At 40.7% G+C, this 18,832-nt stretch overlaps 1 protein-coding gene across 2 annotated transcripts in view; it reads right to left on the bottom strand.

Annotated features, from left to right (window-relative positions):
• The window catches only part of E2F5 (E2F transcription factor 5), a 52,130-nt gene extending 36,643 nt beyond the window's left edge, over positions 1-15,487 (bottom strand). For both annotated transcript variants that reach the window (XM_055286663.2, XM_055286664.2), the window contains exon 1: positions 14,978-15,487. In XM_055286663.2, the coding sequence (XP_055142638.1) occupies positions 14,978-15,211 (234 nt within the window). In that variant the 5' untranslated portion in view covers positions 15,212-15,487. The remainder of the gene's footprint in view (positions 1-14,977) is intronic.
• Between the last annotated feature and the right edge of the window lie 3,345 nt (positions 15,488-18,832).

The following is an 18,832-nucleotide window of genomic DNA, read 5'->3' as shown; positions in this document are numbered from 1 at the left end:
TCTGTACTCAATGTTTAGCTCCCATTTATAAATGAGAACATGCCATATTTGGTTTTCTGTTCCTGCATTAATTTAGTTAGGATTATGGCCTCTAGCTGCATACATGTTGCTACAAAAGGGCAGTTTCGTTCTTTTTATGGCTATGTAGTATTCTATGCCATATACATACCACATTTTCTTTATCCAATCCTCCCTTGAGGGGCACCTAGGTTGGTTCCATGTCTCTGCTACTGTGAAAAGAGCTGCAATGAACATGTGAGTGCATGTGTCTTTTTGGTAGAACAATTTGTTTTCTTTTGGGTATATACCCAGTAATGGAATTGCTTGGTCAAATGGTAGTTCAATTCTTAGTTCTTTGAGAAATCTCCAAACTGCTTTCCACAGTGGCTGAACTAATTTACACTCCCACCAACAGAGTATGTTTTCTCCACAGCCTTGCCAGTGTCTGTTATTATCTGACTTTATAATAACAGCCATTCTGACTAGTGTGAAACAGTATCTCACTATGGTTTTGATTTGCATGTCTCTGATGATTAGCGATCATAAGCATTTTTTCATGCTTGTTGGCCACTCGTGTATCTTCTTTTGAGAAGTGTCTGTTAATATCTTTTGCTGCTTTTTTTTTTTTTTTTTTTTTTTTCTGAGACATGGTCTCGCCCTGTTGCCCAGGCTGGGGTGCAGTGGCGCAGTCTTGGCTCACTGCAACCTCCGCCTCCCGCCTTTGCCCATTTTTTAGTGGGGTTATTGTTTTTTGCTGATTTATTTAAGTTCCTTATAGATTCTTTATATGGTTCTTTATAAATTCCTTATAGATCTCACTTTGTCAGATGCATAGTTTGCAAATATTTTCTCCTGTTCTGTAGGTTGCCTGTTTACTCTGTAGGCTGATGGTTTCTTTTGCTGTGCAGAAGCTCTTTAGTATACTTAGGTCCCAATTGTCAATTTTTCTTTGTGTTGCTATCGCTTTTGGGGACTTAGCTAAAAATTCTTTGCCAAAACCAATGTTGAGAATGGGATTTCCTAGGTTTTCTTCCAGAATTTTTGTAGTTTGACATCTTACATTTAAGTCTTTTATTCATCTTAATTTTTTTATATGGTGAAAGGTAGGGGTCCAATTTTATTCTTTGGCATATGGCTAACCAGTTATCCCAGCACTATTTATTAAATAGAGAATCCTTTCCCAGTTGCTTTCTTTGGTTGGCTTTGTTGAAAATCAGATGGTTGTATGCATACAGATTTATTTCTGGGTTCTCTATTCTGTTCCATTGGTCTATGTGTCTGTTTTTGTACCAGTACCATGCTGTTTTGATTGCTGTAGCCTTATAGTGTAGTTGAAGTCAGGTAATGTGATGCTTCCAGCTTTGTTCTTTTTGCTTAGGATTGCTATTTGGGCTCTTTTTTTGGTTCCATATAAATCTTAGAGTAGTTATTGGTAATTCTGTGACATTGGTAGTTTGATAAGAATAGTGTTGAATTTGTAAATTGCCTTAGGTAGCATACCTATTTTAAAGATACTGATTGTTCCAGTCCATGAGCAGGGAATGCTTTTCCATTCACTTGTGTCATCTCTGATGTCTCTCAGCAGTGTTTTGCAGTTCTCCTTGGAGAGATCTTTCACATTATTGATTAGCTATATTCCTAGGTAATTGAATTTTTTGTGGCGATTGTAAACGGGATTGTGTTCTTGAGTCTCAGCTTCAATGTTACTGGTGTACAGAAATGCTACTAATTTTTTTGCATTGATTATTGAATCCTGAAACCCTGCTGAAGTCATTTATCAGTGTTAGGAGACTTTTGGCAGAATCTTTAGGGCTTTCTAGGTATAGAATCATATCATCAGCAAAGAGAAATACTTTGACTTCTTTTCCTATTTGGATGCCCTGTATTTCTTTCCCTTGCCTGATTTATCTGGCTAGGACTTCTACTACTATGTTAAAAAGGAGGGGTGACAGTGAGCATCCTTGTCTTATTCTGGCCTCAAGGGGAATGGTTCCAGCTTTTGCCCATTCAGTATGATGTTAGCTGTGAGTCTGCCATAGATGGTTCTTATTATTTTGAGGCATGTTCCTTTGACATCTAATCTGTTGGTTTTTGCCATAAAGGGATGTTGCATTTTCTGGAAAGCTTTTCTCTATGTCTATTGAGATGATCATATAGTTTTTGCTTTTAATTCTGTTTATGTGATGAATCACATTTACTGATTTGCATATGTTGAACCCACCTAGCACCCTAGGAATAGAGCCTACTTGATCATGGTGTATTAGCTTTTTGGTGTCCTTTTGGATTTGGTTTGCTAGTATTTTGTTAAAAATCTTTGCATCTATGTTCATCAGGGATATTGGCCTGAAATTTTCTTTTTTCATTGTGTCTCTGCCAGATTTTGGTATCAGGATGATGTTGGCTTCATAGAATGAGTTAGGGAGGAGCCCCTCCTCCTCAATTTTTCTTCTTCAGTGATCTAACACTGCTAGTGGGGTGTTGAAGTCTGCCACTATTATTGTGTGCCTGTCTTTTTGTAGGTCAAAAAGAACTTGTTTTATGAATTTATGAACTTTTTTTACATATTTCTCAAAAGAAGACATACAGTAAGCCAATATGTATATGAAAAAATGCTTAATATCACTAATAATCAGGGAAATGAAAATTAAAACCACAATGAGATATCACCTCGTACCTGTTAGAATGGCTATTATCAGAGACAAAAGATAACAAGTATTGACAAGGATGTGGAGAAAATGGAGCCCTTGCATACTGGAGACGAGAATGGAAATAAGCAGAGCCATTATAAAAACAGTATGGAGGTTCTTAAAAAAACTAAAATTAGAACTACCATATGCCCCAGCAATCCCACTGCTGAATATATACCCAAGGAAAATGGAATCAGTATTTCAAGGAGATAGCTGCACTCCTGTGTTCACTGCAGCATTATTCAGACTAGCCAAGATATGGAACCAACTTAAAATATCCATCAGCGGATGAATGGAGAAAGAAAATGTGGTACATACAGATATACCTCTTTTTATTGCACTTCTCTTTTTTGTGCTAACAGATACTGTGTTTTGTACCAGTTGGAGTTTTGTGGCAACCCTGCATCAAGCAAGTTTATTGGCACCATTTTTCCAACAGCATGTGCTCACTTCATGTCTTGGTATCACATTCTGGTAATTCTTACAATATTTCAAACTTTTTCACTATTATTGTATCTGTTATTGTGATCTGTGATTAGTGATTGTTGATGTTACTATTGTAACTGTTTTGGGGTACCAGAAACTGCACCCGCATAAGACTATGAACTAACCAACAAATGTTGTATATCTCCTGACTGCTCCACTGACCAGCCATTCTCCTGTCTCTCTCTCTGTCTCCATGGGCCTCCCTATTCCCTCAGACAAAACAATATGGAAATTAGGCCAATTAATAACCCTATAATGGCCTCTAGGTGTCCAAGTAAAAGGAAGAGTCATATGTCTTCCATTTTAAATCAAAACCTAGATATGATTAAGTTTAGTGAAGAAGCCATGTCAGAAGCCAAGACAAGCCAAAAGTGAGACCTACTGAAGTAAACACTTAGCCAAGTTGTAGATGCAAAGGAAAAGTTCTTGAGTGAACTTAAAAGTGCTACTCCAGGTGAACACATGAATGATAAGAACGTGAAAAAGGCATATTGCTGATATGGAGAAAGTTTGAGTGGTCTGAAAAGAGATAAAACCAGCCACTAGATTCCTGTAAGCCAAGCCTAATCCAGAGGAAGGCTCTAACTCTCTTCAATTCTAAGAAGGCTGAGAGAGATGAGAAAGCTGAAGAAGAGAAGTTGGAAGCTAGCAGAGGTTGGCTCATGAAGTTTAAGGAAGCCATTTCCATAACATAAATGTGCAAACCACAAGGGCTGATGTAGTGAAACCACAAGCACTGATGTAAAAGCTGTAGTAAGTTACCTAGAAGATCTAGCTAAGATTATTGATGAGTGGCTAGACTAAACCACAGATTTTCAATGTAGACAAAACAGCCTTCTGTTGGAAGACGATGGCATATAGGACTTTCATAGCTAGAGAGAAGTCAATGCATGGCTTCAAAGCTCCAAAGGACAGGCTGAGTTTCTTGTTAGGTGACTTTAAGTTGAAGCCAATGTTCATTTAGCATTCCAAAAATCCTAGGGCCCTTAAGATTGATATTAAATCTCCTTTGCCTGTGCCCTACAAATGGAAGAACAAATCCTGGATGACAGTACATGGTTTACTGAATATTTTCAGCCTGCTGTTAAGATATACTCAGAAAAAAAGATTCCTTTCAAAATATTACCGCTCTTTGACAATGCACCTGGTCACCCAAGAGGTCTGCCGTAGATGAACAAAGAGATTAATGTTGTTTTCATGCCTGCTAATACAACCTCCATTCTGCAGCCCATGAATGAAGGAGTAATTCTGACTTTCAGGCCTTCTTTTGAAACACATTTTGTAAACCTATAGCTGCCATAGATATTGATTCCTCCGCTGTATCTGGACAAAGTAAAGCTTTCTGGAAAGGATTCACCATTCTAGATACCATTATGAACATTCATAATTCATGGGAGGAGGCAAAAATATCCGCATTAATAGAAGTTTGGAAGAAGTTGATTCCAACCCTCATGAATGACTTTGAGGTGTTCTGGACTTCAGTGGAGGAGGAAACTAAAGATGCAGTTAAGAAAAAAAAAAAGGCAAGAGAACTAGAATTAGAAGTGAAGCCTGAAGATGTGACTGAATTGCTGCAATCTTATGATAAAACTTTAATAGATGAATACTTGCCTGTTATGGATGGGCAAAGGAAGTGGTTTCTTGAGATGGAATTTACTCCTAGTGAAGATGCTGTCAACAATGTTGAAATGACAACAGAGGATTTTAAATATTTCACAAGTTTAGTTGATAAAGCACAAGAAAGTTTGAGAGGGCTGACTCCAATTTTGAAAGAAGTTCTAATGTGGGTAAAATGCTATCAAACGGCATCACATGCTACAGAGAAATCTTTTGTAAAAGGAATAGTCAACTGATGTTGCAAACTTCATTTTTGTCTTCTTTTAAAAAATTGCCACAGCCACCCCAACCTTCAGCAACCATACCCCGATTGGTGAGCAGCCATCAACATTGAGGCAAGATCTCTGCCATCAAAATGATTATGACTTAATGCAGGCTCAGATGATCGTTAACATTTTTAAACAATAAAGGATTTTCTAATTAAGGTATGTACACTTCTTTTTAAGACATGCTACTGCATACTTAATAATTAAGTATAGTGTAAATGTAACGTTTCTATGCACTGGGAAACAAAAAATCTGTGGGACTCATTTTATTGCAATATTCGTCTTATTGTGGTGGTTTGGAACTGAACTCACTATATCTCCAAGGTATGCCTGTATACACAATGGAATACTATTAAGCCCTTTTAAAAAAAATCTGAAAATTCTGTCATTTGCAACAACATGGACAAACCTAGAGGACATTATGTTAAACAAAATAAATCAGGCACAGAAAGAGAACCACCACATGATCTCACTTAAATGTGGAATGTAACAATGTTGATCTCATAGAATTAAAGAGTAGCATGATGGTTACCCGGGCCTGGGGTGGGGCAGGGAGGAGTGGTTGGGGAGGTATTGGTCAAAGGATATAAAATTTCATTTAGAAAGAAGTTCAAGCAATCGGTTGTAAAACATGGTGAGTGTAGTTCATAACATATTGTATTAGGTTAGTGCAAAAGTAATTGTGGTTTTTGTGATTAAATTGCAAAAACCACAATTACTTTTGCATCAGCCTGTACTGTGCTAAGAAAAATGCGAGATGTTAGCCTCGTCAAATACGGAAGAGAAACAACCTGTAGTCAAAAGGGAGTGATTTGTTAAGTGGTGCCCGTCTATCTCGTAACTAGACGTACCAACCAGGGAAGGGCAAAGGATGGAAAGGGGTGACTTTTGTGCTTCCAAAGTAGCTAAGCAGAAGTGGGGAAGCAGTTTAGTCAAACGATCTTTGATTAGGCAAATGCTGAGTTTTAAAGAGGCTGTCAAGTTGAGACCACTTGGTCCATTAGCTGGTGCAGCAAGATCACTACTCAACATTTTCACACTGCCACAAGATTGCTCCTCTAATGGAATACTGTCCTAGTTTCTCCGAGATGCTATAAGTGGCATGATGTTACCTAAGGCTTAGACTTAGCTTGATTTCTGGGTCCACTGTATGTGTTCTTAAGATGCCAACCTGTTGTTTTTTTTTTTCCATTTAAAAGGATAGTACCTGCTCCCTCTAACCACCTCACCCCATTCTTGAATGATGTTTTATCCTTTGGAAAGAACAAGGCTATGATGTAGTGACTATCGTCTGTGTCTCCTGTGTGTGTCTGTTCTTGCCACAAATGTATTTGGGGACGTTGGATGCATTCATTATCTGTAATAAAGTTTTTTAATCACTCTTCCCAAAAAGTAAAAAAAAAAAAAAAAAGAAAAATATTGGATGTTAAGTGTTCTCACCACAAAAATCATAACTATGTGAGGTAATGCATATGTTAATTAGCTAGATTTAGTTATTCTCCAATGTATATATACTTCAACACATCATACAGTATATGATATATACAATTTTATCTATCAATTTAAAAAATACAAATAGAAAACAATAAAGAAATATTTTTAAAAATGCCAATATTTATCATACTAAAGAAATGGCATAATGCAATATACATACCCAGTCAAATATATGTGTAAGCACACTGATAGGTATCTCATCCAAACATTTCGTGGCCATGTTCACTGATGGGAAGTGGCAGGATAAGGACCAAAAACTCAGAACTGGTGTCTTAAAGTTTTAAGTCAATTTATCTTGTCCAGAACTAGAAAAATGAGATGGCTGACTCCCTTTCTTCTTTTCTCTATTCAAGTTGTTTTTTCAAATCATGCCAAAACTTCAGGGCCGGGAGCAGTGGCTCACACTTGTAATCCCAGCACTTTGGGAGGCTAAGGTGGGTGGATCATTTGAGGTTGGGAGTTTGAGACCGGCCTGGCCAATATGGTGAAACCCCATCTGTACTAAAAAAAAAAATACAAAAATTAGCCAGGTGTGGTGGCATGCACCTGTAATCCCAGCTACTCAGGAGGCTGAGGTGGGAGAATTGCTTGAACCCAGGAGGCGGAAGTTGCAGAGAGCTGAGATGACACCACTGCACTCCAGCCTGGGTGACAGAGCAAGACTTCATTTCATAAAAAAAAAAGAAAAAAAAAAAACTTCAGAGGTTGGTATACCATTTGCTTAGCATGTTGGTTCATGGCATCAATTCTGGCATTAGACTACTGGAGTTTGTATTTCACTTACTGTGGATATCATGTACACCATTTAACTTCTTTATGCCTCGATTTCCTAATCAGAAAATGGAGATGTAATATCTCCTTTATACTTCTGCTATGAGGATTAAATGAACACAAGGAAAGTACCTGGCATAGTGCCAGTCACTTAGTAATAGTATCATATTTTTTTACTATTATATAGCTTTTGTCTCCTGAGAATTATTTCTTCCATTTAGCCAAACGCCTTGCATTTGATAGATGTTTAATGATTAGACCCTGGAATAGATGTATCTTATCTATGTATTTTAATAGGCTTCATATTTTATTTTAGTTCTATTTCCACAGGTAACAAAGGCTTTGTATTTTTAAGCAGTTTTAAATTCCATCAAAATTGACCAAAATGTAGAGAAAGCTCCTATATGTCCCGGCCCCTGCTCGTGCACAACCTCCCCCATTATCAACGTCCTGCACCAAAGTGGTACGTTTGTTAAGCTGATGAACCTACACGTGATTATCATCCAAAATCCGTAGTTTACACTAGGGTTAACTCTTGCTGTTTTACACTATGAGTTTTGATAAATGCATAATGACATGTATACATCATTATGGTACCATACAGAATAGCTTCACTACCCTAAACATAGTCTGTGCTCCATCTATTCATCCCCCCTTCCCTCTATCCTCTGGCAACCAGTGATATTTTACGGTCTCCTTAGTTTTGCCTTTTTCCGAATATCATAGTTGGAATCATACAGTTCACAGTCTTTTCAGATTGGCTCCTTTCACTTAGTAATATGCATTTAAAGTTCTTCCATATCTTTTCATGAATAATATTACATTGTCTGGATGTACAACATTTATTTATTTATTTATTTATTTTTTTTTGAGACAGAGTCTCGCTCTGTCGCCCAGGCTGGAGTGCAGTGGCGCAATCTCGGCTCACTGCAAGCTCCGCCTCCCGGGTTCACGCCATTCTCCTGCCTCAGCCTCTCCGAGTAGCTGGGACTACAGGCGCCTGCCACCACGCCCAGCTAATTTTTTGTATTTTTAGTAGAGACGGGGTTTCACTGTGGTCTCGATCTCCTGACCTCGTGATCCGCCCGTCTCGGCCTCCCAAAGTGCTGGGATTACAAGCGTGAGCCACCGCGCCCGGCCTGGATGTACAACATTTATACTTTTACCTGCTGAAGAGTATCTTGGTTGTTTCCCAAGTTTCAGCAATTATGAATTAAGCTGCTATGAATATCCACGTGTAGGTTTCTGTGTAGTCATGAGTTTTCAACTCTTTTGGGTAATACCATGGAACACAATTACTGGATTGTGGATTGTATGGTAACAGTATGTTTAGTTTTCTAAGAAACTGCCAAGTTGTATTCCCAAGTGGCTATACCATTTTGCGTCATCATCATCAATGAATGAGAGTTCCTGTTGCTCCACATCCTTGCTAGCTTTTACTGTTGTCAGTCTTTTGGATTTTCGCCATTCTAATCAACATGCAGTGGTATCTCATTATTGATAGTTTGTGGAAAAATACATAAAACATCAAATTTATCATCTTAATCATTGTAAATATACAGTTCAGTAGTATTAAGTACATTCTCAACATTGTACAACCAATCATCAGAACGCTTCATCCTGCAAACCTGAAACTATACACATTGTATTAGTTTGCTAGGGCTGCCAAAACAAAGTGCCACAGGCTGGGTGGCTTAAACAACAGAAATTTATTTTCTCACAATTCTGGAAGCTAGAAGTCCAAGATCAAGGCATTCATTGGCCCATTTGGTTTCTTCAGAGGCCTCGCTCCTTGGCTTACAGATGATCACCTTCCTGCTGTGTCCTCACATGGTCTTTCCTCTGGGTGGGAGCATCTGAGGTGTCTCTTTGTATATCCAAATTTCCCCTTTCTCATAAGTACCCCAGTCAGATTAGATCAGGCCACAGCTTAATTTTAGCTTAATTATCTTTCAAAGGCCCTATCCCCAAATACAATCACATTCTTTTTTTTTTGGATTTTTAGTAGAGACGGGGTTTCACAGTGGTCTCGATCCCCTGACCTCGTGATCCGCCCGCCTCGGCCTCCCAAAGTGCTGGGATTACAATCACATTCTGATGTATGGAGGTAAGGCCTTCAACATATGAATTTTGGGGGACACATTTCAGCCTATAACATCCATTAAGCAACAAATTCCATTCTGTCTTCCCTCATCCCCTGGTAACCACCCTTCTACTTTCTGTGCCTACGAATTTGACTACTCTAGGTACCTCACATAAGTGGAATCATACAGTATGTATCTTTTTGTGACTGGCTTATTTCACCTAGCATTATGTCCTCAAAGTTCATCATGTTGCAGCATATGTCAGCATTTTCTTCTTTCTAAGGCTGAAGAATATTCCGTTGTATATATACCACATTTTGTTAAGCTACTCATCTATTGATGGACATTAGTATTACATCCACATTTTGGCTATTATGAATGCTGCTGTTATGAACACAGAGGTATACATACCTTCTTGAGGCCCTGCTTTCAATTCTTTGGGTATACACCCAGGAGTGGAAGGGTCCTGAGAATTTGTAAGCATGCATTAAAGTTCTCACTGTCCTATTCACATATCTCTCCTTAGGCTAATTCTACCTTAAAATGTTTGCCTGGTATTACAAACTAGGGTCTATTGTTGTTGTTGTTGTTGCTGTTTTTTGAGACGGAGTCTCGCTCTGTCACCCAGGCTGGAGTGCAGTGGCGTGATCTTGGCTCACTGCAAGCTCCGCCTCCCGGGTTCATGCCATTCTCCTGTCTCAGCCTCCTGAGTAGCTGGGACTACAGGCGCCAGTCATCACACCTGGCTAATTTTTTTGTATTTTTAGTAGAAACGGGGTTTCACCGTGTTAGCCAGGATGGTCTCGATCTCCTGACCTCGTGATCTACCCGCCTCGGCCTCCCAAAGTGCTGGGATTACAGGCGTGAACCACCGGGCCCTGCCAAACTAGGGTCTTAAATTATTTATTTATCCCAGGATGTATCTAAATCAGGCTATCATAAACGGGTATGCATCAGAGACCTGTCAGATAAGACGCACCATACTTCATCACATTAACTCAGGTATAATTCAGGTAATTTATAAGTTAAAGAATTATAATAAAAGAGATATGCAATCTGCATCATGCTTAAAAAAGCTCAAGGTGACACCAAAATGGCAAATAAAATGTATAAATTTAGTTATAACTTACATTTAATAGGAATTTTCAAAACAACATACAGATACATAGTCATGACTATCTTAACAGTTGCTCAAATTCTTAACTGTGAACAAGTGGAATCCTAGTTTAATTTGTGGAATAATATAGAATTTGTCACCAATATCTTCATTTTCAGGAGCACCGTACCTCTCTCTTTTCCACCATGGGCAGAGGAGTAAGAATAATCATGCATTTTTCCACGCCCTTACACAAATGGAAACCTACCTAAATACATTTATTTTTGAAGACTATGGAAAGATGGTATAACATAGAGAATAACAATAAATGGTCTAGTTTCAAATCTTAGCTCTCACTTTCTACTGTACAACATCAGGCAAGTTATCTAACCTATCTTGGCCTACTTAACTAGCAGTTTCTTATGCTGTGAAATGGGGCTGTTTTGCTGAAATGTTCACTGTTGTTAAGAGGATAACATTAGCTAAAAACATGTAAAATGTTTTGCATATGGTAAGCTCTTGATGTATATTAGCTATTAACAGCATAAACTGGCAAACTACATAGCTTGAAATAACCATGATATAATTTCTTATCTCACTGGAATAAAGAAATAATAACTATCCCACGTCCACTATTGTAAATGAGACTATATGGTGTAGGTGAAGCTGCAGAGACAATGAATAAACTTTCCTCATATCACTTTCAATGTCTTTCTATTGCCTCCTAATTGTTAAGTTATACTACAACAGCTTTATTAAAATTGATTTTCTGTGTTGAGCCATGTTTTTTTTTTTTTGAGACACAGTTTTGCTCTTGTCGCCCAGGATGGAGTGCAGTGGCGCGATCTTGGCTCACTGCAACCTCCACCTCTTGAGTTCAAGCGATTCTCCTGCCTCAGCCTCCCAAGTAGCTGGGATTACAGGCGCCTGCCACCATGCCTGGCTAATTTTTTTGTACTTTTAGTAGAGACGGGGTTTTGCCATGTTGGGCAGGCTGGTCTCGAACTCCTGACCTCAGGTGATCCGCCCACCTCAGCCTCTCAAAGTGCTGGTACTACAGGCGTGAGCCACCACGCCCGGCCGAGCCATGTTTTCAATTAGTTATATTATTAAGAAGAAATGGCCGCGGGGCGGTGGCTCGCGCCTGTAATCCCAGCACTTTGGGAGGCTGAGGTGGGAGGATCATGAGGTCAGGAGATCGAGACCATCCTAACATGGTGAAACCCCACCTCTACTAAAAATACAAAAAAAAAACTAGCCGGGCGTGGTGGCGGGCGCCTGTAGTCCCAGCTACGCAGGAGGCTGAGGCAGGAGAATGGCGTGAACCCGGGAGGCAGAGCTTGCAGTGAGTAGAGATTGCGCCACTGCACTCCAGCCTGGGTGACAGAGTGAGACTCCATCTCAAAAAAAAAACCAACAAAAAAAAGAAGAAATGTGTCACTAAGATACAACCTTACATTCTTATTCTCCAGCAGCATAAGATAGAAAAGAAATAGCATCTATGTGGTCTAGGATACTTTATGATATCCAAAATATTTGGATATTTTACTTGAAGCTTGATATACTTTTTTATTATTTGGGATATTCAAAAACTGTTTCTTCAAGGCCGGATGCAGTGGCTCACGCCTGTAATCCCAGCACTTTGGGAGAACGAGGTAGGCAGATAGCTTTGAGCTCAGGAGTTCGAGACCAGCCTGGGCAACATGGCAAAACCCTGTCTCTACTAAAAATATAAAATAAGCCAGGCATAGTGGTGTATGCCTGTAGTGCCAGCTACTTGGTAGGCAGAGGCAGAAGAATCACTTGAGCCCGGGGAAGTGGAGGTTACAATCAGCTGAGATTGTACCATTGCACTCCAGTCTGGGCGACAGAATGAGACCCTGTCTCAAAAAACAAACAAGCCCAACCAAAAAACCACATATATATAGTTTCTTTAACTGCGTTTAAAAGTCAAGTGTATAACTTAAAAGTTTCAAAAAAATTATGCTGAAATATGCCCCCACCAAAGTAAGAATACAAGAAAAATAGAAAATGTGTCTTTATAATTTCAAATTAGAGGAAATTTATAATTGTCAGTGTGAGTCCATCTTTAATACGTATTATCAAACATGTCTTAATGGGCTGGGTATGGTGGCTCACACCTGTAATCCCAGCACTCTGGGAGGCTGAGGCAAGCAGATCATTTGAGGTTGGGAGTTCGAGACCAGCCTGGCCAACATGGTCAAACCCCATCTCTACTAAACATACAAAAATGAGTCGAGCATGGTGGCGGGCACCTGTAATCCCAGCTACTTGGGAGGCTGAGGCAGGAGAATCACTTGAACCCGGGAGGCGGAGGTTGCAGTGAGCAGAGATCATGTCACTGCACTCCAGCCTGGGTGACAGAGCGAGACTCAGTCTCAAAAAAAAAAAAAAAAAAAAGCCTTTAACGATCTTTTACTATGGTGTATAATAAGAAATATCATTGGAAAGATTTCAATGTAAGATTTTTACATACATAAGTGTATATAAATAAATGAAAAATATACATAAAATATATAAAACATATGTTTTTCATACATATATATGAAAACTAATGACATTCAAACTCTTTTCTAGGAGTATAAAGTCATTAATATAATGAGACAGTGTTATTGTAGAAACCTTTGAATTTTTAGGAGAGCTCCAGAATGAATAAAGCAATTATTGTTATGAAATATCGAAGTTTACATCCTACTCACTGCCTCTGTGACTTCTGTAGGGCAATTATATAGCCACAGATAAACAGGAGGAAGCTAAAGAATTTCAAGTCAAGAAAGGGCAAAGTTCCACCATATCCTGAGGCAAGCTGAGGGAGAAGCCCTCAAAGTCCAGCCGTCAGAGTTCAGTTTTATCTGGAAAACCCCAAACTTCCTTGATTTTCTTACACCAAAGTCACAGGCTACAGTTGAATTTCTAGACTTTGAACAGCAGTTTGCCACCTGTGCTTTGTAACATTCCTGGCTTTTTCTGATAACTTCATGACTTCCTGTGAAATTCTTTAAACAGAATCCATTTTAATTCACTACAATTTAAATACTACACATGCCATAAATCACTTTCAGGGAGAGAAAGGAAGAAGGGGCTGTGGTGGAAAAAAAGAGAACAAGGAATTTCCAGAGGTGGGAAAAAATTCCAGGAATAACATTCGAAAAAGAAAATAGTAGAAATTACTTACCAAAATGCAAAATACGTGCAGCATGCCTCAGCTGTATGAAGTTGAACAATTTAGATACTTCAGTTTAACAATCACTGATTGAACACCAACTACATCCAGGGAAAGGAGAGGGCACTGAAAGATCTACTTCCCCTTGGGCTACACTGGAGGAGGGCCTCCAGCAGAAGAGTTGGCCCCTGCAAGTCTTGGTCCTTACATTCAGGGAGCCGCCACTGCTTTATGCAGAGCCTTGAGGATGCAGTGACACTCTCAAGCCAGGTAAGGTGGTCCAGGCACTCCCCTGTGTGCTGGGGCCAATCCTCCAAGTAAGGCCACATTTAGGGAGTCAAAGGGGATTTGCAGTGATTACTGACCGGTTAGTACTTTTTGTTTCTAAAACTTTGGTTCTTAAGCTTCGCGTGCAGAGTGACCACATTCTCATTATCCTGAGCGCTGCTGAATTCTTCCAAATCCTTCCTAGATCGGTTAAGTCATTCTGTATGACAGAACAGCTTTTGATGCCTGCTCCTGTTTGAAAAATCTGAACGCAGTAAAGGACGACGCAGGGAGAGAGTTTACTGAGCACTTCCACCTCTTTGGGTGAAAGTTGTAAAATATCCCCTTTTCGTGTGACAGCAGATCTCACTTTTAGAAACCCATGACACATGCCAAATGAAGTCACAAATCAAATACCCCTCCTAAAAGGGTGATGAAAGAAGTGCACAAGGAAGACTTAATACTATTTTATCGGGGAGGGGCGTGGAAAGAAGTACTCTTTTTTTTTTCTTTCATCTGGTAGAGATGGCAGACTGGGTTTTGTTTTTCCTCCTTTTTATTTAAGCTACAGGAACATGGTTCCAACTGGAATCGCCTATTAAAACCATCCATTCTTAACAGCAAAATCGATATCCACGGTGTCTCCGGGCAAAGCGCCCGTTACCCCGTGAGCCTCTGCCACAGGTGGACGCAGAGCAACAGACACTCGGTTACCCTCAGGTCCCTGCGCCCGGAGACAGAAGCCACGCGGGCGCGCTCGAGGTCCTGGGCTCTTTGTCGAGAGCCCGGCGTGGCGCCGGGCCCCATTGGTTACGCGTCCGCTCGGGGCCATCCTGGTCCCTCGTCCCTCCCCCATCCCGGCGTCCAGGACCCGGGCGCAGGCCACATGGTCCTCGGATTGCCCGGTCCCAGGTCCCCGCAAGGCGCGTCTACACCACGCCGCTATACCCACGCGGCGAGGGGCTGGGCTTCCCCGGGGGCCACGGGTTCCGAAGTCCGCCCCCGTCCCCGCCTCCGGAGCTCACCGCTTTGAGATCCAGAACGCCGTCCTTGGCCTCCTGCAGCAGCGACACGAACTTGGTAGTGAGCAGCCCCAGGCTCTTCTCGTGCCTGCTGCTGCCGCCCCCAGCGCCCCCGAGCTGCGGCGGAGGCGGCGGCTGCGGGGCTTGCGCCTGCGGAGGCTGCGGCGGCGGCCGCTGGCCCTGCCCCTGCCCTGCCGGCGCCTGCTGGCCCGAGCTCGCGGGCTCTGCCGCCGCCATCGCGTCCCGGCCCCGCGGTGGTCGGGCCCCCGCGCACTTTCGCTCGCCGGCCCCACCCGCGGCCACCTGCCGGGTCGGCTCCGCTGCGGCCGCTTCCCCGCCCGCCTAGAGCGGTAGTGCGGGTCGCTGGCTGCTGCAAACAACAGGTGTGCGGCACCCACCGGAATCTGGGCCGCTTGTCACGCCGGGCCTCCGCCCCCTCCCCAAGCCCGGGGAAGCGTGAATGAGGCCCACGACCGAGGGGGGAGGGGTGAAAACGAGGAGAAGGGGCTGCGAGGGGTGGGGACCTGAGTTTAAATGGCAGGAAGTGACGCCGCCGCCCGCCGTTGCCTAGAAACACATTTTTCTGTAGGAAGGAGGAGCGCAGGAGGAGGAGGAGGGGTGTTGGCGCGTGTGTTTCACACTCGCCTCCCTGGCGTTCGCGAGCTGACCCGAGGAGTGGTAATCTCACGCGGCAAAGCAGGGAGGAAGAAAAAAAGGAGACAAAAGAAAAAAAGACTTTATCTGGGCAGAAAGTCACAGTGCCTAGCGGCCAAACGTTTGTGAGCGGTGAAGTTGGTTGACGGCTCAAGTTTGCAGAGCTTCAGCAGTGGGTTACTTTCTCTGGACAGTTTCTGCTATCTTGCTCTTTTGGAGCTGTAGCATCGTTTGCAAATATTTCAATGACTTGGACCAAGTGCAAAGTTTTACTTCATAGCTCATCCTTTTAGATTCGGAGTACAGAAAAAGGCATCGTGGAGTTTTAGGGTTGGTTTTCATCAATCCTTTCCAAGGCCTTTACTTTCTACATGGAGAAACGTGTAGAGGGAGAGGTTGTGAATTGCCAAAGACATGCCGTTAGATTCCAGATCTCCTGTGTTTGACCAAAGTTCTTGACCAAAGTTCTTAATATCTTATTTGAACCAAATTATATTGTATTTGGAATATTGGGTAGCCACAGGCCCTTGGACTTCAGTGATATCCAAACTATTGATGGCAAATGACATTATGGAGATCTGAGTAAAAGAAAGTCGTTGGGGTTTTTTCCTCTTTATATTACAAACTCTTGAGAATCCAGACTAAATTTTAAATGACTTCGTGTCACACTCAACACTTTGAATATAGTAGACAATAAAGATTAGGCGAATGAGAACAGGCGCGGTGGCTTACGCCTGTAATTCCAGCACTTTGGGAGGCCGAGGCAGGCAGATCATTTGAGATCAGGAGTTCGAGACCAGCCTGGACAACATGGTAAAACCCCGTCTCTACTAAAAATACAAAAATTAGCCGGGCGTGGTGGTGCCCACCTATAGTCCCAGCTACTCCAGAGCCTGAGGCGGGAGAATCTCTTAAACCCAGGAGGCAGACGTTGCAGTGTTGCAGTGAGCCGAGATGGCACCACTGCACTTCAGCCTGGGCAACAAAGCAAGACTCTGTCTCAAAAAAAAAAAAAAAAAAGATTAGGTGAATGAAAATTCTATATGGCAGTAATTAATCAAGAAGATTTCATGCAAGAAAGATTTTGCTTAATTTTAAATAACAATAAACTAACAAAAAAGGTCACTGAAGTGACATCAAATACAACAGCAGCATTAACTAGTAAAGCTGAACACACCATTTATAACACATCATAGGCACATAACTTTATAACCTTTATTAATAACCTATTCATAATAACCTTTATTTTAATCAAAGAAATCTATAAACAAATCTTAAAATTGAAAATCTGAAGTAAAACATGAAAAATTCAGTTGATACAACCATTTTCCAACAACCTATCTAAGAAAGGCTATCTCTATTTGATTTGACATGGGACGCATCGTAGACAAGTTTTGCAAATTTATTTTATTGATTATTGTCAAATAGTATTTTTTAGAACATACTGAATTAGGAAGATTCTAATTTGTTTTTAACTTTATAACAGAACATTCTGTTATATGTGCAGGGACAGGAATTAATAAAACTAAATGTATTGATATTTTTAAAACTTACACTTCTATAGTGTCTTAGTTTGAGAAAGTACCATAAACTGGGTGACTTAAACAACAGAAATTAATTTTCTCACAGTTCTAGAGGCTGCAAGTCCAAGATCAGGAGGCTGCCATGGCCAGGTTGTGGTGAGGGCCCCCTTCTTGGCTGTCAGATTGTGGCTTTGTCATTGTGTCCTCATACGGCAGAGAGAGAGAGAAAGACAGAACAGAGACAGCATAAGCTCTCAGATTTCTTATAAGGGCACTAATTCCATCTGAGGGCTCAATCTTCACGACTTCACCTAAACCTAATCACCTCCTAAAGGCCCCACCTGCAAATAACCATCACATTGAGGGTTAGGGTTTCAACATACAAATTTTGGGGAGATATAGTTTAGCCCATGGCATGTAATCATATTTTATAGTAGCTATCTTGGTAATTTTTAAAAACAATATTTTTTAAATTTCAGCTTTAAAAGGTTTCCTACAAAGCAATTATATTATTAGTGATTCTAAAAGGTCAATTAAAAATTTATTTTGCACTGTTATTTGTGTTTTTCACAATGAATTTTTCATCTCTTTAGATTGCCTGGGGTTCAATTAGAAATTATTCACAAATTAGCTGCCATTTTAATTAGCATTCAAAATCTTATGTCTGTCTGAAGAGCTAAAAATCGCTTATACCAGTGGTTCCCAGACCTTAGGGCGAAAAATCATCTACAATGTTTGTTAAAAATCTAGATGCTTGGATCCAAACCCCAGGGATCAAAATTAGCATTTGATATGAGAATATGACCTGTGAGTCCACATTTTTCACAGTTCAGATAATTCTCATGCACAACATAGTCACTCTTTGAGAAATGCCAAATAGCACAATGAAAAATAATGCAATATATATTTTCCTAAAAATTGACAAAGAACAGAGATTGATAATGCAAAAGTTTTTTAAATATTGCTAAATGTTTAAAAATTCTATTTTTAAAAAAAACTAAGAAATATGATTTTTTAAAAGTTATGATACAAATAACGTTTAAGAACATGATATTGATCAGTTTTGTAATCTAACTTTTATTTCTGTATCCTTTTGACTATAAAGGAGGTAACTCTCAAATGGCTGTAAATTCCTACATCAGTTCTTTGTGCCATTTCTGACAAAGGCTTAAAAATTATTTCCAACAAAAGTCAAAGCTGGCTGGGTGCTCACGCCTGGCCGGGCACTCACGCCTGTCTGTAATCCTAGCACTTTGGAAGGCTGAGAGAAGAGGATTGCCTGAGCCCAGGAGCTCAGGACCAGCCTGGACAACATGGCAAAACCCCATTTCTACAAAAACTACAAAAATTAGCCGGGTGTGGTAGTGCACACTTGTAGTCCCAGCCACTAGAGAGGCTGAGGTGAGAGGATCACTTGAGCCCAAGAGGTCAAGGATGTAGTGACCTGTCATCCTGCCACTGCAATCCAGCCTGGGTGACAGAGTGAGAATCTATCTTAAAAAAAAAAAAGAAATCCAGTTGAACTAAACTATATTTCATTGACCTATAAGGGTAATAAATGCATGACAGTAATTCTTTATTAAATTCAAATTATGCTGATTAGTTGGGTAGATACTTTTATCAATTATAATATTGTTTATATGCCCCTGATTAAATTTTCTTTTTTTAAATGGATTTTGGA

This window comes from Symphalangus syndactylus, chromosome 7, assembly GCF_028878055.3.
Source record: "Symphalangus syndactylus isolate Jambi chromosome 7, NHGRI_mSymSyn1-v2.1_pri, whole genome shotgun sequence".
NCBI classification, from domain to species: Eukaryota; Metazoa; Chordata; class Mammalia; order Primates; family Hylobatidae; genus Symphalangus; species Symphalangus syndactylus.
This window is presented reverse-complemented; position numbering and strand designations above follow the sequence as displayed.